We start from the raw sequence: 25071 nt of genomic DNA, 5'->3' as shown, positions 1-25071 counted from the left end.
GTCCCTGTTACAAGGTGCCTCTCTTCGCTCTCTTTTCTACTTCCCTGTCTCTCTAACCTTCCATTTTCCCGGCCTCTGTCCTTCCTGTCTGGTCTGGCTTCTAGACAGCAGGAGGTATTTTAGGCATTGGGCTGCTTCCTGCACCGCACCCCTAGGGACCTCTCTCATTCTTTTTCATTTGTGCCAAGATTAGGTCTTAGAGGACTACTGATTTGAGATGAGTGTAAACTTTCACTATGCTTATTTTAAAACCATATTAAAATGTCCTTTAAGTCAAAATGTTATCAAGCTTTCCATCAAATTGATCATAAAGACAAATCCTGCAGGGAGGTTTCACAGAAATTTAAGACTCCTTGCCCATTACACATTCCTTGGAATTTTTCTTTTATCACTGCACAAACCCAAATAAAAGCTACTCTGGATGATGGCTTGCCTGGTATTTGATATTAATTCCCACACGTGAACCAGCAGACCTGGGGGCAAGCCTCCTGCTCATCATTACTTCTGTGTTACAGGATATGCCTAAGTGTTACTATGGCAACAGGCTTAGATTCAGTAGTAATTGACAATGCAAAGTTGCAGATAAATCAGATTTCCTGGTTTTGACCTATTCAGATTTAACTAGACTGAAATGGTACATCATGAAACTGGATATCATGAAAGTTTAGGAACAAAAAAAGAGCTGGTTATACTAGCGTATAATTCATACTAATGATGTGTCCACACTCAGGTACCCCTCCCCTCCCCCTTTATTTGAATGACCAATTCCTGTGCTGATGGTACTAGAAAGAGTGACAAACTTTTGGCTGCACGAAGTGATGGAGGTAATATTTTCTCTGTAACACTATGCAGATTTTGTCACCGTGTTTTTTATGTGCTAGGTGGGAGGAATGTTTGACACGGTGCAGAGGAGCACGCAGTGGACAACAGACTGGGCCCTCCTCCTCCTTCAGATCATTACTTCTGGAACTGTTGACATGCACGCTAACAAGTATGTTCTTACCACTTCACGTGGACTTTACTGCATGCGTGCATGGTGGAAGCTTTGATACACTGACTACAAAGTCTTCCACACCTTATTTTCTTGGGTACCTTAAAAAAAAATCCTGTGCCTTAACTGTCAGGTATAAAATAAGCTACAAGGATGTATTGTACAACATGGGGAGTATAGCCAATATTTTATAATAACTATAAACGGAGTATAACCTTTAAAAATTTGTGAATCACTATTTGTGTACCTGTAACATATAATATTGTACGGCAACTATACTTCAATTTAAAAAATACTGTATTTTAAAATAAATACATTTAAAAAAAAAGAAAACTTAAAAAAAATTCTATACCTTAAATTAAAAAGTTCAGTTAGTTAAGAATGTCTTGGTTTTGCTTTAAGGTGAAAACATTTTCTTTCTCCTCTTAGTGAATTATTCACAACAGTTCTTGACATGCTGGGTGTTTTAATCAATGGAACACTGGCCTCTGACCTATCAAATGCATCCCCAGGGGGTTCTGAAGAGAACAAACGTGCATACATGAACTTAGTAAAGAAACTAAAAGTAAGTTTGTGGCCTGCCTGTATTATGAGCTCATATTATTTGTGGATTTATTATTTAGTGCATGTTATTTTATTACTCCTTAAATTAGATGTTACTTATTGCATTCAACTTAATGTAATGTGACTATTTTTCTATTGGCTTTACCTTGGCTTCCCAGTACCCAAAAGTTGTAAGTATATGTAGCTTGAAGATTTTTCATAAAAAATCATACTCATAAAACATTTAATTTTTTAAGGAACTTCAGAAATCCGGTATCAAGTATGTAACCAAAATGCCAACATTAGATTGAGGAATAATTTGACCTTCGACTGGCAGCATGCAGTTGAAAAATAAACATTTGCACTGATATTTCTAAATTCAATTCATTTAACTAGGCACTAACACAATCTTTGAAATAAACTGTAAACAAACAATTGCGGAAAAAAAAAAATCAGCATGTCCAACAACTTTACTAACAAAATAGCCAGTGGTTACCTTGTGGTCTGACCCTGGATTGGAGGACGTGTTCCGAGCTGCAGCTCCTGCCTTCTGATTGCAAATACTACTCTGGATTTTTATCGTTTCAGCACAGCGATGTTTATTGTGTAACGAGGGTGCCTGTATATGTGTTCTATTTTCTACTTAAATAAGAGAAATGAAACATACTACTCTCAATGAGAGCTGCCCCATAGACCAAATTCAAGGTTAAAGAACATTCCAGCTGTAAAAACGGAAATGTTTCATAGAGGAACTTCCTTCTTCTTAGCTTTTGCCTTCATTGTCACTTCTGGCCCACTTCTCTCTCTCTCTCTTTTTTTTTTTTTTTTTTTTTTAGAAAGAGCTGGGAGACAAACGATCAGAAAGTATTGACAAAGTTCGACAGTTGCTACCTTTGCCAAAACAGACATGTGATGTCATCACCTGTGAACCTATGGGTTCCTTGATTGACACAAAGGGAAACAAAATTGCTGGATTCGACTCTATAGATAAAAAACAGGCAAGAGTAAATGTTTGTTTCTCATGTATATATATAAATATATGAACTTACAAAAGCAAACTACATTTTCTTGTCTTCCTAGAGGGCATGTAAAACATGTTAATTTTATTGTTTCTTAATTTTTTAAAACATAGTCTTGTCATTTAAATGCAGTGGTTCTTGACATTATCATACAGACAGGCCAAATCTTTGAAGATCTTCATTTAAAACTGTTCTGAATTTAAGTGAATTTCTGAAGCCCATCAAGGGAAAACTAAGTGAAAGCTTAGTGTAAAAAAAAAAAGAAAAAATAGGAAAGGTCAGGTTTGATTTTACTGCAGAATTGGAAACAGAATACCTTTAGTAGATGATAAAAATTTTATTGATGATAGTCTTCATGTAGTAAGCTATTTTGAGTCAACAAAATATTTTATAGTGACAACACTTTATTTTCTTACTAATTTAACAATGTTTAATGAACACTTGTGTATATAAGATATTAGGCAAGTTTCTCTAAAATATGAGAAGAGGGGTCAGTTATTCTTTCCGTGAACATGGAGCAACCATAGATCACTGAAATCACAGAGCGGAAAGGGTTCCTACCCTTAGCGGGGAGCGGACAGTTACAGCCTGGTGAGATTTGTATGTCGTGGAACAGAGCGTGCGGGGACCCAGAGAGGGGGCCCGCACACACAGGTGAGCGGTAGGTAGTCAGAGCGGGTTCCTCAAGAAAACTGACACTTGAATCATTCTGGAGGATTAAGAGTTAGCCAGGAGGTAGGGCACGGGGTGGCACAGGCACAGGGAAGCGTTTATGCTCTTGGGAGGAAAGTGGTTCTGCAGTAACGGGGTGCCCTGAGTGCTGATGCCTGCACGGCTGTAGAGGGAGGAAAAGCTGGAGTCACGGGTAAGTTGAGTTTGCCGTGCTGGTGGGCTCTCCAGTGGTGACACATCTAGAAGCCATTTGTATATGTGCTCTTGGTCTAATGTCAAGGCAGATATTAGGTAACTGAGTGTTGGTGTTGGATGAGGCCACCCGTGGAAGAGGACCTATAGTAGGAGTAGGAACATTGATGTGGAATGCCTTGAGCAGTTACTTGTGGGGTCACTTTGAAGAAAAATATTTTCAAATTGGTATACCAGGGTAAGTACCAAGGGACAGCACCAATTAATGCCAAAAATAAGAAGCTTTTATTTTCAGAAACAGAATAGCGCTTTGTCTTCTAACCTCAGCAGAGATAAGCTTGAATTGAAGGACTTTATTTGTACCTGTTGGTGCAGGTTAATTCTACAATAATATTACTGAACTGTTTAGAGACTGCCTGATCAAGTACATGAAAGGTGCCTGAATCAAGTCCACACGTGTTTGAAGTTAATTTGATCCCAATTAGAGGCTGAATATAACTTGACTCCTAAGTTTTATCTTAAAAGCAATAAATAGATTCCAAAGGTTTATAGTTTACTACAGTAATTTTTTAGAAGTATTTAGCAGTATTTTTTTAGAATTAAAAAAAAACTGAATAAAAAAAAATGCCACCTACAGAAAAATACGCTGGACTATCTGGTGTTCCAGCCTGAACAGAGTGTCATGTGGTATAAAGAACCATAAAACCAGACTTAAAGGTCCAGATTCTAGCTGCTGCTCGCAGTGATCCCGTGTCAGCCCAGACTCATTAGCAAGCCCGTCTGCCGTGTGCTCGGTTCTCTGAGGCCCCCGCCAGCCAGAATGTCCTCTGGATCCATGTCTTAAGCAAGCCTGGCCTCTGAATCAGGGAAAGATCGGAGCATGTGGTCATGGCGTGTCATTTTACCACAGGGTCTCCAGGTCTCTACGAAGCAGAAAGTGTCCCCATGGGATTTGTTTGAGGGTCAGAAGAACCCTGCTCCTCTGTCCTGGGCCTGGTTCGGGACCGTCCGAGTGGACCGAAAGGTGGTCAAGTACGAGGAACAGCATCACCTCCTCCTGTATCACACACACCCCATGCCCAAGCCCCGGAGTTACTACCTCGAGCCGCTGCCCCTGCCTCCCGAAGAGGAGGAGGAAGAGCCCACATCTCCCATCTCTCAGGAACCCGAGAGGAAATCAGCTGAGCTGTCAGATCAGGGAAAAACCACAGCCGATGAAGAGAAGAAAACAAAGGGAAGGAAGCGCAAGACGAAACCCAGCTCGCGAGCTGATGTGAGTAGGGGAAGCAGAGAGATCTCTGGCATGTTAGCATCTCGTAGAAGGTTTACTAGTTCCTGAATTCTATCCCTAGAAACATTCCCAAGATTAGTATAAGCCCGTTTGTAACAGTTACCCTGACAAGGCTCAGGGGTAACTGATGGAGTGGCACACAAATGGTGACTTGCCACAGACGACAGAATCCTAGCTTTTGATTTTTCCTCCTCTACTTTTTATAACTTTGTTTTATTTTAGGCTTTGATTGTGACTAATATTCATTTATCAGTGCCTCACAATTTCTCAGATTTGAAACTTGAATTTTTTTCGCCTATAACATCTCTTCCTCTTACCTATTTTTATTATGAGGCATGTCTAAAATATTTTTTTTTGTATTTTGAACAGTTGATACCTGTAGTGAATTAACGTAAAAACTCTGTTTGCTTTCCTTAGATGAAACTGCATCTAATACATCCAGTAGGATGTTTCTGAGATTTCATAGTTTACCATTCCTCTTACTCTCCTGTATATTCTGTTTCTTTACCACATATTTTCAGAAATTATATGATATAAAATAAACATAATTTAAAATAGTTTTATTTTTGTTTTCCTGTTAGCCTTCCCTACCTAGAGCAACATTTTCTGAAAACAACAGAAATCCATGAGATGGTAATTTAAAAATAATTTTATAGAACTAATGTGTAAAATATCTTCCCAATTAAATTCACCTCAAAAATACTCAAGAGGGAATTTGAGACATTTTTCTATAAAACTCAAGAGTATTCTTGTTATACAGAGGAAAAAATATTCATAATTTGGTGTTCAAACATCATGACTAATTATCGTTCACCTATGTCAAAACCAAAACATCTTTTCCTAGCTGGTAGCTTGGTGATTAATATTATTCTAGAAATGACGACCATCACTTTTGGGTGCCACTGGAACATCAGTGCCCCCTTCTTGTATAGCCTTCCTGCCATTAGTTCTGTGTCTTGAAAAAGATGCTTGGTAAGATCAGACTGCCACTCCCCCACATCTGGGTCTCCTAGCCTGCATGTTCACATGGATGGGTTTCTGTTCTTTAAAGATGCTTTGAAAGACCTAAAACTCCTCTCACTCCCCACGTGGGTCCTGGTCCTGTCCCTTTCTCCCACACTTCTCCTGAAGCTGCCTCTTTCCAATGGGCTGTATTACAGAGAACTGAGATTTTATTTTTCCTTCATCCTTCAGGACTAGACGAGAGCAGGAGGGACTTGAGTAGGGAATTGAGGTCTTTGGGGGTGATCCTTAGAGACTTTGCAGCTGCTGTAAGGAAGAGAAAGCCCTGGGCAAGCGGTGTGGTGAGGGGCGGAGGGGGACTGCACCGAGAGGTGTCTGCTTTAGAGAGCCATCTGGAAAACTGCAACTAAGACCAGAGACTGGCTTTAAAGAATCGTGGGCCTTTCTGGCATAATTCTTATCCAGGTCCAAGGTATCAGGAAAGCCTTCCAAGATGAAGTGATCAGGGGTCTCAGCAACCGAAGATGCTTTTGCAGCTGTGGGTGATGGTCAATACGGGTATTCTAAATGTGCTTTTAGTATTTTAAAAACAATGTTCAGGAAAGATCCCTTTCCATCTTCCCCCCACTGTAGCCAAGTAGATTTTAAGTCCAGGAAGCCAAGTAGATTTTAAGTCCAGGTTTTAACTTAAATGAGTGTTTTGCAGAGAATATATTGAGACTCTTGCCTTCTGTTTTCCCCTTTGTCGAAATAGCCTTGTCCACTGGGGTAGGGGCTCCCTCAGATAATGTGATCAGAAGAGTTTGCATTAATTACATACGTGGTGTGTGGAGTTAAGTCACTTTTTTTTTTTTTAACTTCATGTTGAAGGAGTACCCGCAGAGCAGCATATACCGAGTGCCTCCCAATTACTCACCTGTCTCCTCCCAGATGGTGCACCACCCACAGTCCGCCTTGTGGGGCTACAGCCTCATGGGGCAGCCCCAGCAGCCCGGCTTTTTCCTTCAGAACCAGTCTCTTACTCCAGGTATGTGAAGAGAGAGCGAAGTCAGGTGTCTCTGAGATCAGAGATAGCCTGGGGTTCTCTTTGCTATTAAACTGAAACCTCCACAAAACTTGCCTGATTTCTAGAACTCAGTGCACATTTCTGGAATTCTCGCTGCTCAAGATGCTTTCTTCCTCTTCTAAAATAAGGTTTCAAGTTACGAGTTGAGGTACTGACTTTGGAATTTTCATCCGGTGTTGGAAGGAAATTAGCCATTGATGAAAAATCTAAGTTACAAAATATAAAATCACTAGAAGTTTTAGGTTGTGAAATTCATGTACACTTTTATCAGATGTAATTCTCATCAGCGCTTTAAAAGATTAGACAATATTGCAGTGTCTTTTATTGTTTCCTCATGTGATGAATTTTGAATTGCTTATACCGTGAAGGATCTCAGAAATTTGGTTCAACAAATAGATTTAGATGTCAATAAGAAAAGCAGCCGTATCCACAGTAAATGTTAGTACTGCTTTGAAATTTTTTTAGAAATCTCTTAATTAGCAGTGAATTTCATTTTTTTCTGAATGAAAGTTTGACTGTTTTTACAAAACAGTTGATTTTGAGATCTCAGTCTGCATTTTGTTAGGATGTGCCATTCGAACAAATAATACTTTTCCTTACTGTATTGTGTGTTTTACTGTGATTTTTATTATGAGTGTGATGTTTTGAAGCCTGAAGAACATGTTTGATTCTTGGTTTACAGTAGTGCGGAATCTGTATCTTGTCCTCTAAATGAGCGGTTAAGAGGGCTGGTCTGGGAGTCAGTTCTGTTCGGGTCTGGCTCTCCCGCTCTCTTGCTGTATCGTCTCCACCAAATCTTACTTTCTCTGTGCCTCAGCTTGAGCATCTGTAAAGCAGATGTGCTAACTTGCACCTCATGGTGTGGGTGGTTCCGGTATGCATTCAGTGAAATGTACTGAGCGTCACAATGGACCAGACCCTCGTCTGGTTGTTAGGATTTTACAGTAAACAAAATGGATCAAAATGCCCATTCTCTTCTTAAGGATGAAATAAGGTTTATATTGCACATACATGCATATATATAATTTAAAGTAAATTTTTAAAAATATAGCATCTAGAAGACAGCCTGACACAGCAGATATATTCATATTCAGTAAATGATCTTAACATGTGCCTACCTCAGGGCTTTAGCACCTGCTGGCCCTGCCTGGAGTGCTCTTCCTCACAGTATCTACGCTCACTGCCTGCCTCCTTCAGGTTTGAGGAGGCCTGCTTTAAGTTGCAAACCCACCCTTTCCCTGCCTGCTCTGTTCCCCTCCTCGTCTTTTGAGTTTCTTCGTATCAGCATCAGCACATTTTATAGACTGAGACATTTGACTTACCTCCTGGTTTATTCTGCCTTCTCCAGAAAGCAAGCTCCATGAGGGCAGGTATTTTTGCTGTTAAGTTCACTCCTCTATGCCCAGAACTTAGAACAGCATCTGGCTTGTGGTGGGCTCTTAAAAATAAGTTGTTGAAGAAATGAGCATAGACTACCAAGAGCAAACCAGACAGTGGTAAATGTGGAAAATAATGTATGCTCGTCCTCTCTTTTGACTTTCTCGTTAATTCCCAGGGCCTTGTACATTTTTTTTTTATTTTACCATTTTTATACCTTGTAGATATTGAAATCAAACACAAAGAATGTCTATAAATTGAAAGCTAAATATTTTACAAAGGCATATACCCTTTCCCCCATAGAATACTATAAAAGGTGTTTGTAAGTTGAGCAACTTTAGATATTAGATAAGTCTTAGGTATCATGACATGTAACCAAAAAATGGAAGAAAACAATTATGAGGATTTTACATGTGTGGATTAATAGATTTTCATAAAATTATGAATGCTATGGAGTTGAGGAAGAATATGTACAGTGTGCTTCCATTATATGTAGTTAAAAATGCAAAACAGTGCCCTTACACACACACACACACACACACACACATACACACATACATACACACAAACACATCTACACCTACAGCTTAAGCATCTTTCTTTTTCTCATGTATACACACAAGTATCGTAAAGTTATAAGGAAGTATATGTGCATAATAAACACCATTTGGTGAGAGAAAGGGAAAAAATTAATGAGGTAAAAATATACAGAGAGCTCCAACATGTTTATTCTATTTTATTTCTTTAGTTGATTTAGAAGTATAAGATTATAGAAAAGTTAGGAAAATTAAAAAAATGTAGGCCATCGCCTAATTTTCAAAAACAATCTCCCTTATAAAATGAGTCAACAATGTTTTGATGCATTAGTATATTTCCAATTCTTCAACAAAAGTTACTCATATTACTCAAACTGACCTCTTACCCTCTCCCAAATGTTCTTCAAATGCCACTGAATGACTTCGTAAATCATATTGCCGATTGTGATACTGAGCCTTTAAAGAAGGTAGACTTCCAGTGAACAGCATTAAAATGTTTCCATCGTTCAACTTGCTTTAAAAAATGATGTAACATTTGTAAGGTATTTATATAGGGGTTTTCTTACTCACATACATTTGAGGGATATAAACTATCTGGTGAAGGATTGGCACCTAATTTGAAGCCAGCACATTTTGAAATTTTTTTTCCCTCTTAAAGTCATTTGACACATTATGTAGGCAAATATGGTAATATTTTCATTTTTTTAAGCATCACTATAATTAACGTCTCTTGTTTATTTGACTTACAGCCTTCAAAAAAGATGTTTTTTGTCTTTAGAATCATGACATTTGAAGTTTCCAAGCATTTCAAGTTTTTTAAGTATTTTCATGCCTTTCTGCCACAGAACAGGCATATTAATTTTGCCATGGTAAAGAAGCTTAAATACTATGAACTTGAAAAGGGTTTACAATTACAAAAGGGTCTCTATGCCTGGCTTAGGACACTTGGCAAAATACACCAGGAAGGAAATACATTTTGTGCAAGTGATGTGCTTGTTCCTGAGAGCCTTGCATCATTTAAAACCCACACGATTCTGAAATTGTGCCAACAACTCTGCTTCTCAGACGTTTCACTTTATCAACCGAAGTGGGTCCTCTGTGAAGCCATTCAAATATTATCACCCACTGAACAGCACCCTCCTCAGCCTTAGGATTTGCTGCAACTCTTAACAGATCTTCAATATTTGCAGAGGGTGAGGCAGTGCCTTCCTTCCCATCATGCTCCTAAAGTGAGGCTTAGAAAGTGAGATACCCATGTTTTGATAAAATAAGGCAAACCTGTTGCGTTAACATGCACAGAAAGCTCCTCCTTCTGGTTGCTTTGGTAGGTGGCTCCAGACTGGACCCGGCAGGCTCCTTTGTCCCCACCAATACCAAGCAAGCTCTGTCCAACATGCTGCAGCGGCGCTCGGGGGCCATGATGCAGCCGCCCTCCCTTCATGCCATCACGTCCCAGCAGCAACTGATACAGATGAAGCTTCTGCAGCAGCAGCAGCAGCAGCGGCTCCTCAGGCAAGCCCAGGCGCGACCTTTCCAGCAGGTTTGTCCACCCCCAGCAGCGTGGTCCTGCGCGTTTCCCTGGTCCCTGTAGCTGGGGATGCGTGGGGGTGTGTGACGTGTCCTGCCTGGTGCGCATCCCCGTGGACTTGTGTGAGTGCAGGTATGTCTCTCCTGTACGGGTTTATAAACACTTTTCCTCCCTGGCAGTTTACTGTTGCCAGTGACCAAATAACTTGAAATGTCTTAGGTTCATTCAAAGTAAGCCTAAAACGAAAAGAAGAGCTAGTGCTTTTCTAGTCAGTTAGAGGCTGTAGAACTTTTATCCCTGAAGTGACCTGCTCTGAGCACTCATTCCCTGTTATAATTATCTCCCTTTTCTGTTCTCCTTTTAGTTCTGCTTTCATGGATTAGTATTTGATTTCTGGCTTGGAGGTGGTATCTCAGAAGCCCTGATGTTTCTTGGGTTTTCTCTGCACAGACTCTGAGTCTAGTGCGGACTTAATAGGTGCTACAGAAAACACAGGATACACTACATATAATAGTCAGTATATGGATAGCTTTAGTTCTCGATTTATATTATTTCTCTTTTTATGCCCTGTAACCCACTTTTCTTTAACTTTTTAGATGGCAGTGATTATTCAACAAAACATTGGTGAAAGTCACCCAAAACTTAGTATAGACTCATAAAACCCACGAATCTGTACATATACAATAAAAAGAGGGAGGTGAGAGTGTGACTTTTTTCTTCTAGTTTCTCTATGCTTCTTGTGTTTTCCAATTTTTCTTAAAAAAAAAAAAAAAAAAAAAAAGGCACGATGGTGGTGATGGTGGTGCTGCTAGCCCCTGTTACGGCACTTACTTCTGCCAGAACGCCTCAAAACACTTGGCCGTGTTGATGATCTTAGCTCTCACAACAACCCTACTATCCTCCAAGGAAGTAGCCAGTCTTCCCGTTTATCCTGCTCTGTGACAAACCACTGACGTTCAAATTAGCAAGAAATTCTAATGCTTTAAAAAATACTCTTTGTATCTTGAGTAACTTTCTAGCCATACCTTCACTGTAAAACTCCGGGGCACTTCTGCCTTCAGTCCACGCAGTGATTTTGGGGGGGTGAGAGCAGTAGGGATAGTTATGCAGTCTTAAAAATGCTTCCTTTTTTTAAACCTGTGTTATAAGAGGGACAGGAGAGAGGAGTCTAGTTTGAAGTGCAAGGGAATACAGACAGCAGTGACTACGTGCTTGCCTCTCCCTGACCCCTCAGGGAGAGTCGGTTGCTCATACTCCCTGGGTGTCAGGAAAGATGGGTCTAAGTTGTTTCTTACACAGGAATGATGAGGATTTGATTAAAATATTTTAAAAGCCTTGATTTTGCTTAAGAAAGCAGCATATTGAGAGCCAGTTAAAACCTGTGTGGGATTTTAGCACTTCTTGGGGATGAACAAAAATAGTCGTACCACTGTTTCAAATCCATATCAAGAAAAAATAATTTACTAGAAGTCGAATAACCATTCTACTAGAATAAATTCAGCTCCCTTTTAAAAGTAAGTTAAGCCTAAGTAAAATTTACCTTCCTAGAAGTATGTTTATTTCTTCCCATCTACCTTTTTATCACAAGGTATAATTTGACTTATTACTAACCCACTTTCAGACTGCTACTGTTGAATTCAGTTTTGAATTTCTCTGAGTGGTTCCTAGCCCTGGGCAGAATCTCCCTGAGCCATTCATAGAATATGTTCGCTTAACTTGATTGAGATAAATTTGTAAGAAAGCAATCGGTTGTAGGCTACAGACGATGAATCATCAGGGTTTTCATGGCATTGAAGAGGAAGCTTGCTGACAGAGACAGAAATGATGTGCTCAGTTACAGCTTGTGGTTTCTGGTAAGAACACTGGGTTATCAAACCCTGGAGCAGGTGCCTTCACTGTGCATCCAAATAAAGGACTTAGGTGACTTGGTGAGAGAACACTGAGTCAGAGCCTTCCGAGGTTGTTAGCTCCTCGGCACGGGTGAATCTAGCATCCTGGAAGCACGCCTCCTGGATTGATGAAGCCCATTTCAGTTGAGCAGCCAACCCTTTTGTCTGGTAATCGTTCTACCCGGCGGATATGGTATGGCCTTGGAACTCACTCTTTAGCAGTGTATTTCAAACATACAAGAATAGAAAATAATATCACAAACACATACTTACCACCTAGTTTTATTAAATAATAAGTGTTCTGCCACATTTGTTCTAGCACATTTAAAAAAAATAAAACAGTACAGACATGAATGAGGCCCGTGGTCTCCTCTCATTTCCTTTCTTTCCTCTAAAGAGGTAATCCTTACGATGAATGTTGTGGGGGTTTTTTTCCTTACGAACGTTTTTATATTTTTACTACATATTTTTGCATCCATTGACATAAACATGATACAGTATTACTTTCAGATCTGAAACTTTATATGATAGTCTTACACTTATATTGTTTTGTGACTTTTTAATTTTGACTAATTTTGAATCATATCTACTTTGTTACACCTAATTTTATTTTGTTGTCCTGGTTGGATTGCTATTCCATTACGAGTATTAATATTTATCTGTTCTGTTGATGGTCATTTAAGTTATTTCCCATTTTTGATTACTGTTAACCATGCTAGAGTAAACGTTTTTGTACATCTCTTCTGCACATGCGGAGTTTTAGGGTCTGGAGTTGGAAGTGGAAATGTGGATTTGATCGCGAATTTGATTTCTAAAGTGGTTGTGATTCCCATCAGTTGTAAATGAGTTGTTTTCCTTTCTTCACATCCTCACCAACCCTTGATATTATCAGACTTTAATGTCCTCATTCAGAGCAGGTGAAATGGTATTGTGTGATGACGCTGTAATTTGCGTTTTCTGATTTCCTGTGAGTTTAGGTGTGTTTTATAACTTTACTAGCTATTTAAAGTTCTCCCTTCTGTAATTTTCTGGATTGTATAATTTGAGTGTATTTCAAAATGATTTGGTTCTTATTTGGTAAAGGTATGCAAAATAGTCTTGTTGAAACAAATCTTGAGTTTTAACGATTATCTTTAATGCATTGACTCAGAGAGTATAATTTATATACATCTCAGCAACAGAAATGAACTTAGTAGGACAATGAGCTAGTAAATGTGTCCTAAACCCTGTCATTTGGTTCCTTGGCTGGAAACCATGTCCAGGAAAGTGGATGCTCTGCTTATTACTTAATACCTGGTATTTCTGTTTATTTGAATGATGAGGAAGTCGACCATTTCATTTGCTGAAATTATGAGTGTGCAACTGTTAATGATCCGTAAGATAGCTTACAAAGCTTGATTTTTATGAGCAGGGAGAAGATTGGGGTAGCAGGTGAGAGAATGAACCACTAAGACAAATGAATATTTGCAATGAATTATGTACCTACCCCTAACATGACGAGAATAGGTATTACTTGCTTGGGAAATTCCTGTGATTTCTAGTCCTTAGTGGAGTAAAATACCTTTTCAATTAGGGTTGAGAATTTTTTGCCTTATCTCTATTTCTAAAACGCAAGTTGAACAGAAAAATTTTAATATCTCAGACAAAAGGTCACTTAAAATCCATTTATGAAAATGAGTAAACAAGGGAGTCATTGATCTGAGTTACAGGAGTTTTTTTCCCCAGCATGTAGTTCCCTTTTTCTAAGTAATTCCCCATTAGCATGCAAACACTGGTGGCACTATGAATATCTGTGTTCTATTTTGGTTGATTGAATGTGTGGTGAAACTGATGTTCTGCTTTCATGGGCATTTACTGGGTTGGAGCTGTCTATCCTCCAATGGTATGTGACCTGTTCACTTAATGTCTTGTCTGCTTGATGTGACCCAGTGTCCTGAGCTCTCCCCAGCTCTGGGCTAGGAAGGAATGTGGCGCTCTTTTCCTTGCACTGGAGCACCAACATGCCTTAGTTTCAAGAAGCTGTCTGGGTCTGATTGCGCCCCCAACTCCTTGTATGTCCTCATTTAACCTCCAGGTTGTGCTGTTCCATTAAATGACTCTTGCCATATTATTTGTGACCCAGCCGATGGTGATATTGTTTGGCATATAAATTAATAAAACTTCTTAAGGCCTGGGTTTTTAAGTCTTGACTCTCTGAAACATTGTTTTTAAAAGTGAACTAATTCATATGTATTTTGGCTCCCCACATCATTAGGCTAAACGATCTTATCTGTATTGTCTGCCATTTTCTTGCTGTCCCCTTTCTGTAGGACTTCTGTAACTCTGCTGTCTCCCTTCTGGAAGACTTTGACAACATAATGGTAACACCCCTGCTGTCATTCCTTTTTCTTTCTTTTCTTTCCTTTTTTTTTTTTAAACTTTTATAGCATTACTCTTTGAACATCAAAATGAGAAGCGGGTTATTCCTCTATAGCTGGTGATAATTACAGTCCTCATTTCACTCTTACTCACTTAGTTTATGTTTGAGACTGTAACACAGAATCATGAATGCATTGATCATGTTCAGCTTAATGGAGTTTATTTCTAAAAGTTGTCCCCTTTGATTGCGTCATGATTTTCATCATACATGTGTATGGTATAGAAACCAGCAGACATTCATGGCCTGGGCTTGGGACCATAGACCAGTTCGTATACCTTCGTCTCAGTCCCAGTTTTGAGCTCTTGCTTCTCTCTGGTAACTCACATCATTAGTAGGGGAACGCATGGCATGCTGACTCACTCACAGGCCAGTGCAAGATAATGAAAACTGTGGTTATGAAACATGCCCTTCTCATCACATCCCACTCACTGGTTCTTCCTAAATTCTCAACAGAACGCATCATCTCTGTTTTCTTTCCGGTATGGAGGAGGTGTTTTTTTGGGGCATAGGTCTTGTGCATGCATGTCGTAAGATTTCATCTCTACTGCTTTGCCTGGGCTAGCTAAGAATGCATGTTTTGCATTAAATTACTTGTAGGTTTCTGTATCAGGTAGCCAACCCACAACATAAATCCAAGAAGCATTAGAATAAAAAAGAGCACACATCTCAGATGTGAATGTAAGTCAACTTGTTTCACTGCCAATTTGATGGGTAACATTTTCTATACACTGGTGAAAATATCCTTAACTGCATATACAAGTTTTGAAAATATTCGTTATGAAATACTGTTATACAGGCAATTTTTTTAGTTCTTTCAGCAGAGGAAAATTTGGAGACTTCCTTGGAATCAATTTTTCTATCCATTTTTCTTTACACTTTTAGTATACTGAGAGCAGGCAAGGTTTTCGTTTATTTAAAAACTTGAATTCAACTTTGTCAGATTTCAAAAATATTTTGAAGATAGCTTATGTTTGCTGTAGGGCATTTATTGTTCGAGATAATAATGAAATTTGAATAAATACAATTTGCATTAATTATTGATTGTACTTTTTAAAAAACTAGACAAAGTATTTTGTTCAAGTATTTAACATCAAAAGGTAATGTACTTTCTGTATTCATTCAGATAAATGGAAATGTGTATATATATCTTCACTGTCCTTTTCACCATTCTTATTTTCTTTTAATATTCGCCAGGATTAGGAATTTAATGAATGTATATCCTCAACCAATCAATATGTTATATTCATGATTTATGAGCATATTAACAGAACATATTGTGAAGGTTTATTTTTGTATAAAGTGTGTTTATTTCAGAATGAACCAGTTTGTTCCAGCCGTTCCTGTTACTGTTAATTAATTCCCAACAAAGTTATATTTGATATGAAAGCTTTATAAAAGAATCAAGTGCAACTGGTCAACAGGACCTCTCGCAGAGTTTTCTGGTATCTGTTGTCTGCAATCAGAATACACTCGTATAATGTGCTGACCATAACTTCTGGGTCACACCATTTGTTGTTCAGCCTTGGGCACCATTACTCAGTACCTTCCAAACCAGTAGTGGCAAATAAAGGCCATTTTGCTAGGTGACTCATAAAACGTTACCCACACTGGTTTTCATTGGGTGACTTTTATTTTTGTTCCTAAATCAGCATTTTCAGAAACAGAGTCACAAAATCTGGATGTGGTTTTTCTGGTACAGCTTGTCTCTACTTGAGACCCTTAAATGCTATTGGAAAGTTACTAAATAGGGATTTGAGAAAAAGCATTACTAGTGGATGGGGTGGATGGAAGATTCCTCATCCTGACATGCTTCTGATTGCATTGCTTACTGTCTGCTAATTGGAGTTAGAACCAATTCTCCTTTAGAAAGAGATCCTTATATTTTCTCAGTTGACTGAGAGAGTGAACTAATGAAGGGAATAGGGCCCAGAAGAATGAAAATTAACTTTGAAGATGATTTATCAAAAATTATTAACTTACTGGATGCATGAATTTCAAATTATGCAAGAGGTTTTGAGTCCACTCTCTTTGAGCTCAATAATGTCTCTGGTGTCATTGAAAATAAAGCCATCAAAGAGAGAATTGTTCCTGTAAAGGCCAGGAAGATGAATCAGTATTGTAAAGCACAACTTTCTTAGAAGTTTTTAGAAAGTGGAAATTTTTGAAAATATTACGGATTTATATTTCCTACCTAGAGGCCAGCCCAAAGCAAAGTGCGTGAAAACAAATGCAGGAGAACAAACGTAGGCATTAATCTCAAGTAGCAATCCAGAGGTGGGTTCACGTAACTGTCAGAATTCCCCCGCTAACTGTGGCTTGTTCCCTTAGCACCTGTAAGTTGGGTGCTGGAGCCAGGGCACAAATGTGTCTTATTTTCTCTCTCAGTGATGTGCTCAAAGTCACGTGGCACCTGGCTAGACACAAATACTCCACCAAAAACCAGCCTCCCGAACTGCCGTCTCCACCCCCAAGAATAGGAAGTTAATGCTGCCTCTCCCTGTTTCAGTTAAGCAGAGTGTATTAAGAGGGGGACTTGAGCTGCTCTCCAGATAGTAATGCAGGCAGAAAGGAGAAATCATTATAGTGGCAGACTGCTAAAAATTAAATTAAAAAGTGAGTTTTTTTTTTTTAAGTGAGTTTTTGAAACAAAAAATGCTGCCAAAAAATAGGGGCAATTGGAAAGCACTTGGTAAACTAATTTATGCTGAAATAATAAATCCCAATTTACCTTTGGAACTCTTGTTTAATAGATAGACTAAATTAAATCTTAGATTGCCTCAATAGATATTTATTGAGCCCTTCCTGTATGCCAGATGCAGTGTTGGGAACGGATTAAAAATAAATAAAATAAAGCTTAGGAAGTTTTCTGAAAGTAATGGATAAGTAGATTACATATAACTAAGGCGACCAGAAGTCATGATTTGCCAGGCCTGGTCTCACTCTGCCGCCTCTCCCAGCCCGGCCCAGTTTCTTGCTTAAATGCAGCAAAACCATTCCACCAACATTTAAAATTTTATTACTAAATTTCAGTTTTTAGTTTTCTCACTTCTTCCCACATTTTGGTCCCCATTTAAGCATTTGTAAAATCTTTCAAGTTACTAAAGAGCATCTCAGTCAGTCATTTTTTACTCAACAGACTGAACTGTCTCTACACATAAATAATTTGTTCCTGGCATTATTCTGGGAAACCCAGAGAACAGCAGGAGTTCGCTTCAGTTTGGCAGAGGAGATGAGTGTTTTTCATTCAGGGCAAATACGCCTGTGAAGCCCTTGGGGAGAGCTGGCCAACTTGAGGTGTTTGTGATTACTTCAGGGAGGGTGCTGACTCCTAGGATTCTTACCTACTGTGCTTACGTAGTGAGTTGGGGGGAAAATGATGATGGGGGAACATAATATATTGACATGTAAACCGTTTACCTTTAGACTAAAAATGGTTCACTGAAGAATACGTGAATTTTAGAGTGTAAAAACTGATTTGAAAATTTTCACCCCCTCCTTGCTTTTTTCAAAGTTACAGTGTTTTTCCTTGAATATTAATTTTGTAATTTAAAAAAATGTGGATAGTTTAAAATTCATAGTTCTTAAATTTGAACAGTCTCAACTGTTATTTGTCATTAAAAGGGTGTTGCCCAGTAACTCGGGTATTTACCTTATTAGAACTCTAGTTTCCCCTCACACCTAAGTTGTAGTTTGTTTCATAAAGTTCTTCCATAGCAAAGGAATAGTGAAGCTAGAGAAGCTCTGTTTTCTGCATCTGCACTCAGCTGTCTCATGCGACCACATCTGGTTTCCCTCAAAGCTGAAAAAGGGCACAGGTATTTTAGACTACTTAAGGATCTCAAGATTCTAACTCACATAATTCATTCATTTTTCTTCTGTGAGAATGATAATAATACACATATATTTGTCCCCACAAAAAAAGCACAACACTGTTTCAGGGACCTTGGCCGACACTGTCAGGGAGCACTGGTCCGAGGAGTGGCATTTAAAGATCTGGGTGATTTCATGACTCCTTGGCTTAGTGTTTGGAGGATCAGGAGCCACTGGGCTACTTTGGGGCGATACTCCTGCCACACTGCCATGGCGTGGATTCTCATAAAGGGAGTTTGGGCTATTTTTCTTAGACCAAAGCAAGAAGAGAGATAATTGCACTTAAACTACACAGCTAAAGGCTGGTACCAGGAAGATACCCTATTTTAGAAAGTTAGATTCTTGTTGAAGCTGTTATATGTAAATACCATAGTGGATACTCAGAAATTCGTGTTTGGTCCACGTGTGGTTGGAGAGTCACCTTAGGAGACGCTGAAGTTTCTTAAATTCCCTCAAGGGCTTTTATGTCGGGACCAGGGAAAAGGCTTCACCGTCTGATGTATACAACATAGTACTTCAGTATCTCATTAGCAAGTCTTCATAGAGCGTCTCCTTTTGGTTTCTTCTTGGGTTGAGTTTGAGAGGCTAGTTGTCCCCAAAGAATAAGCACCAAATGAGATTTTAAATATTTTTATCCTTAATACCACATACGGAAGCATCGTGTCATAATGGAAAAAAAAAAAAAAAAAAACCCTAGGCCTTGGAGTCAGTCTTCCCCGAGTGCCGCCAGCTCTAGCCGGGTCAGCTCGCTCAGCTGCCTGTGTGCTGCGAGCCTGGCTTTTCCTGCCTGACGGAAAGAGGGTGCCGCTCCCTCCCTGCAGAGTTCCTGTGAGAAAATGGGAATGAGAACAGGAAGCCCGGTTTCAAGTGCGTGATAGATGCTTAATAACGGTGCTATTTTCCCCCTTAAGCTACATGTTTATCCCTTTCTTCCTGCCAGAAATATCTGTGCTACTTTCTAAGGACATTAAAATGGTTTTATATAACTACAGTATAGCACTTTTAAAAAATGAGGACATCTATGATAAAAACAACAGTAAAATATCCTAGAATAAACCCCATTCTTTATAGTTAGTAAGTCCTGACGAGAAACAAGGGGTGGTTGGAAGCTAGGCCTCTTTCTGTGTTATTATTACAAACTTCCATGAAATAGCTTCTGCCGCCAAAATATAAAATACATACAGCTGCTCTTATAGTTATTCTCCTAAGGCCAAAACATGTATTAAATTAAGGCAGATGTTAACTGGTTTTATTTTATATTGTAGTTGCTTAGAATTGTATTTGATATTAACTCATTATAAATTTGTATTGATTGTTAGAGTCGTAAGAGATTTCAAATTCATCCCTTGAATACACGGCTAAATAGGCAATTTGTAGGTCACTGTGAAGAAACGCGATAAAAAGGCATGAAGTCTGCACACGCCATTTGTGTGCACCACGTGCTCGCTCACTTGATGAGCACAGGGTAATGCAGCCTGGTGGTTTCAGGTTTCACACTTAGAGACTCATGCCTTTTGTTCTCGGGCATTTGCACCCTGGAGTGTGCGGGAGAGCTGGCTCAGAGCCTTCTCTGATGAGCAGACCATTGGTGATGTTGGCTTGTGTTTATGTCAGTGTTACCACTGGGGACATCTCTAGTCAGTCTGCGGAACAAATAGTAAGTGCAGCAGTCTCTGCTGTTAATAGGAAGTTGAGGAGAAGTAGTATTTAACACAGCTGGGAAATCTGCAAGTGCTACTCTCACATAGGGTTTGCTGTCAGGGGCTCTGGGGGTTATGAGCCAGGATCCTGAATCCATCCCTGCTGTTATGATCAAGAGCCACCTCGGCTTTGTTTTCCAGGGCCAGCCAGGGGACCAGGCTGCTCTCTTTGCTGCTCAAGCACGGCCCTCCCCTCAGCTCCCCCAGTACCCAGGGCTGCAGCAAGCACAGGTACCCACGTTTGCTTTGTAGATGCTGCCGGGATTTTTAATGCTCTTTATTTGAAGGAGGAAACTAAGAAATAGGGTATCAGTTCCCTTACTGGGTATGGAATTTAGTCACTTCTGCTTATTGATTATAATTGACATTTCAAAAAAAAAAAAAGCATTACCAGTGATCATTAAACAAGCTCAGGATTGATTAAAGGGCATGCAACATTTTAGGAGCTTCTTGAATTAAAAACAAACAAATTCAGACCTCTCTATTGATGATGGTAGATGTTGAAGTAGTTAACAGTCCCTGAATACCTACGGTACATTGTATAATGATGTAATTTGTGATTGAATGTATCATGTTCAAAGATAGCTTTGGAGAAGAACCGCGGTAGAGTAAGAAGATAATTGGCCTTGGGATCAGACCTTGACAGAACTCCTGGCAACCTACAAGCTGTGTAACTGTGCAGGTTACTCTGAGTCTTGGCTTCCTTCTCTGTGAAACAGATTCGAACGTGAAATTCTACAGCCAGTTCATTCAGTGACTTTCTGGCTGTCCTCTCTGCCTCCACAGTATTCTTCCTATTTAGAGTCAGAAGAGCCTTTGAGAACAATGAGTTTCAGGGGGCTTCTCATGGCCTTGTTTTTTGCCCCACATATCTTAGTGATAGGAAAGCTGTTGGTAAGTGGAAACGTTGATTTTGTTCCTTGTGCCTGCCTGCAGACCATGCCCCAGGGCTATACGATGTATGGAACCCAGATGCCTTTGCAGCAGACCCCGCAGCAGCAGGCTGGCAGCGTGGTCCTGTCTCCTACCTATAATTCCAGAACCTACCCGGCCGCACATTCCAACCCGGTGCTAATGGAAAGACTCAGACAGATGCAGCAGCAGCCGCCGAGCGGCTACGTCCAGCAGCAGGCGTCGCCGTACCTGCAGCCCTTGAGTGGCTCTCAGAGGTGATACATGTGGAAATGATGATTGCAGTGTAGACACTCAAATTCTTGTCTTTGCTAAGCTTTTTCTAAGGCGTGGTGCTTTATAATTGATTTTATGAACTTGTATACAGCATATAATTTTCATTCTGTCATCTCATTTTTAGCAGCATCCAGATAGCGGTTCAAAATAAACAATGCCCTATCTTGTTTATTTTGTTAAAGGCCCTTATGGCTGGACTCACATCTCCCACAGTATTTGTGTAACATTTTTCGATGATACCACTATGTCAGCTCTAGTGTTCTTTTTTCTTCCTCTTTTAAAAAGGTTTTTTGGCTCTGAATATGTAAGATAAAAAACATGTTGATTATCGTTAGCAGTGCCTTACTAGAATATGTTGGTCAGAGCCAGAAAGCCTATGATGCAACGCTCATTGTGCATGGTGTCCATAAAGGTTTTGTTATATATCTTAGTTTCTGCCTTTTCCACTTCAGGAATGGTTGGCAAAACAGGATCATGAAAGATTCTTTTTCAGTTCTTGCTTTAATTGTATCTTGCAGACACAGTGTATAACTGCTCTGTCCATTGTAGTAGCTACCAGCCACATGGGCTATTTAGATTTAGACTAAGGTTAAATTAAAAAATTTAGTTTCTCAGTTGCACTAGTCACTTTTCAAGTGTTCATTAACCACATGTGGCCAGTAGGACCACTTCAAAGATGTGTGACCTGTGCACTCACACAGGGTGTTGTGTTTAGAAGGCCTGCGTGGTTGATTTTAATGCTCTGCTGTCACCTACTTGAAATTCCTACTAATTCTTCATCAGAGAGCCCTGCATTCTGGTTTTGCACTGAGACCAGAAATGATGTAGCTGGTCCTCATGTAGCCAGTTGCTATCTTAATGGACATCAAAGGTGTAGGACGTTTCAGTCGCTATGGAAGGTTGTGCTGGATGGCACTGGTCTCAGAGTTCGGTGTCATGCAGAGTGTTGCACCTCAGTGGACCGCAGCCTGGTTCCCCATGCAGTAGCATCAAAGGCTGCACGTCAACTCCGAGTGCTCACTGTTCAGAAAGTTGGCAAAGCTGATGGTAGCACATTTGGGAATAAGTAAATTTGGAAAACATGCATTATATGTATTATTTGTCTGGTAAGTGGCAGCATTAACATACTGCCTAAGAACTTGAATTTCAGAGCCCCAAAGTTCTGGGTTTAAATCCCACCTGTGCCATTTGCTGTCTGAATACCTTTGGTCCCTTACTTCTAGCTCTGTTTTCTCATTTTAAAAATAGAAATAACAAAACTGCTGCCCTCAAAGGACAGCTGTGGGGGGAGTAAACGAAGTAATAAATTTCAGACTCTTCCCATGGTGCCTGCTCCAGATGAAATGCTCAGTTAATGTAACTTATTATTTTAAGACTGTTAAAACATTTTTAAACAGTAATTTATCCACAATTGCAATTTTTCTGTAAGTAGTAAGTGTGCTTGCTGTCCTCTGTCAAGCGACACCATCTATCCCTGGGAATCTAGGTTATTTAACCATTGGCCTTTATTGCTTTTGAATTATACACGTGATTATTGAACACGATCATTTCTTTGCGAACGTGTGCAATGGGCCAGTGGCACTGATTAAAAATTTGACAGTACGCTTGCGCCTGAAAATAAGTTGTGTTGTTCTTTACCAGACTGAATCATCAGTCACTTCAGCAGAGCCCCCTGGTGGGCGGAGGAATCGATGCGGTGCTGACTTCCGCGCATCCAAACCTTCCCTCGGTGCCCCTGTCTCAGGACCCGATGAGGCCCAGACAGCCGCAGGTTCGACAGCAGCAGAGACTCCTCCAGGTAGGGGCTGGGAGTGAGTGCAATGTGTGTTGGGTCCCCAGCAGTCATAAGAAGTAACAGACACTTCAGATTTTAATTGCCTAGTTCCAGAGAATCCTGTGTATTTGACACTAGGAGCTAAACCGGTGTAATTTAGTTTCAGTTCTCTGTGCATCTTGCAGACCATCCTTCTGCTTTCATGAAGGTTCAGGAGGGTAGCTGGATAGTAATCTTAATAGTAAGCCTCCGCTTACCCAGTCACAGCTTAATCAGAGGCCATGCAATTTGAGTTTCAGATTTCTTATATGTGTTTAAAAAACAAACAAACCAAAATTGAGCTGTCCAGAGTTTTCATGAGATTTCTAGAGGAGTCTGTAATCTGAAAAATTTTCTTTCACACTTCTAGTCTGACTGGGCTGTGAAGTTGGAGTTACATGGGTGCAGTATTTCATCTCGTCTCTGGTGGAATCCAGAGAACTGTTCTTCATTTATTTGATATGAATATGTGAGTCTTCCAGATAAAGGGCTCCTGCCCTTGACACATTCTTGCTTCTACCTCCCTTGTTTAGGAAATACAGGCTATTGTGTTGACCTGTTCCATGTGTCTTCATTATTAGCAAGCTTGTCCTGTGTTACTGGATTGGAGACTGCCTGATGAGTCTGTCTGTACATTGGACTCTAATCTTACTAGCAGTCCAACTTGAGATACACTGTCTTTTTATGTATTTCTAAGAAAGATAAAAAAAGAAAACAAAAACACCAAAAATGGGGAATCTAGTAGAACTGAGGCATCCAAGGACTATACTTTTTGTATGAGGTCAATGAGAAATAAAGCTGTCATGCAGAAAGGGCCAGCAAAGGAACTTACGTGTCTCAACCTTGACACTGGATGGTGGGAAGGAAATATTTGAACCATGAGCTCAAGCGGGCTTGAGGTGTGAATTCAAAGTGATCCAAAAAATTCTGGTTGGCAGTGTCATCAGGTTGACAGAAGCCAACACAAATCTTGAACAGAACTGGGCTTCACTGTCATAAGATGCTATGAATTGAATTCCAGTTTTCACCGGTTAAAGTGTGGGAAGAAATGTATCATAGAATTGAAAACGTGCGATATCAGTTTCAGGGAGGAGTGTGGCCTGCAATCGCCAACCCCATTCACAGTGTAGATGTTCCCTCCAACAGGGTCGAATCCCCTTTATCCTTAGTTTTGTCATAAGTAAACTGGAAATAATTACAGCGCCTACCTCTTAAGTGCGTACTGAAAATTAAATAAGAAAATGCAAGTAAAGCCCTCATTTGGCAATACTCTCACTAATATGAATATTAATACTCAGTGTGATGTTTTCTTAAATAAAAATAATTTTCCCCAAGTTCTGAATGTATGTTTCAGAATGGTTTAGAACTGATACTTATATTTCCCTCTTTTAAAATTTCTCATTTCCAAATCACTGAGGAAAGTTACTACATTATTTGTTTATTTACTACTTCCTGTCTTATACTGGAAATTTTTTTTAGGCTACAAATTTTGAAAATTTTCCTTATTGGTTAATGGGTACGTTTTATCCCAGTTAACATGCTGTGTCCTCCTGATACTTTTCTTATTACCGACACATTCCTTGGAAATAAGGGGAAATGATTTGCTTGTGCATCTGAATTACATGTATTCCTTTTTTGGTGATTGGCTACCTCTACAAAGGAACAGATTAATAATTATGAAGATGGATTGGTTTTTCCTGGAAGGGTTCACGGGGAGCCCAGTGGAGAACTGGCTTCGTATTGCAGTCACTGTGTTTCTGGTCCAACTTGCACTGTCCACGTTGAGAGTGGCCCGCCCAGAACTCAGCTAGGATTCCAAATCCATGACTATTGTCACTTAGTGAGAAATGCCATCTGGCGATAGCTGTTGATTACCTTGTCCTAAAGAAGACAAATAATTTGGGGGATAGTATGCAAACCAAGTTGGAAAAATACAAAGGATGAAAAGAAGCCTGGCACTGTCATCATCAAGCTGAAGTGTCTGGGTGTTTGGATGGAGGAGACTTTAAAGGTC

At 39.7% G+C, this 25071-nt stretch overlaps 2 protein-coding genes across 2 annotated transcripts in view; one reads left to right on the top strand and one right to left on the bottom strand.

Annotated features, from left to right (window-relative positions):
* P2RY12 (purinergic receptor P2Y12) overlaps nucleotides 1–2341 on the bottom strand; it is a 44486-nt gene extending 42145 nt beyond the window's left edge. The window contains exon 1 of the mRNA XM_006189094.3: nucleotides 2031–2341. The gene's annotated coding sequence lies outside the window, so the exon portion shown is untranslated. The remainder of the gene's footprint in view (nucleotides 1–2030) is intronic.
* Nucleotides 1–25071, top strand: part of MED12L (mediator complex subunit 12L) — a 292633-nt gene that overhangs the window by 251391 nt on the left and 16171 nt on the right. Inside the window, exons 34-42 of the mRNA XM_032486297.1 lie at nucleotides 882–991; nucleotides 1421–1556; nucleotides 2371–2532; nucleotides 4328–4690; nucleotides 6542–6698; nucleotides 9979–10190; nucleotides 20198–20287; nucleotides 20993–21225; nucleotides 22886–23042. Coding sequence (XP_032342188.1) covers nucleotides 882–991; nucleotides 1421–1556; nucleotides 2371–2532; nucleotides 4328–4690; nucleotides 6542–6698; nucleotides 9979–10190; nucleotides 20198–20287; nucleotides 20993–21225; nucleotides 22886–23042 — 1620 coding nt within the window. The remainder of the gene's footprint in view (nucleotides 1–881; nucleotides 992–1420; nucleotides 1557–2370; nucleotides 2533–4327; nucleotides 4691–6541; nucleotides 6699–9978; nucleotides 10191–20197; nucleotides 20288–20992; nucleotides 21226–22885; nucleotides 23043–25071) is intronic.

This window comes from Camelus ferus, chromosome 1, assembly GCF_009834535.1.
Source record: "Camelus ferus isolate YT-003-E chromosome 1, BCGSAC_Cfer_1.0, whole genome shotgun sequence".
NCBI lineage: Eukaryota > Metazoa > Chordata > Mammalia > Artiodactyla > Camelidae > Camelus > Camelus ferus.
This window is presented reverse-complemented; position numbering and strand designations above follow the sequence as displayed.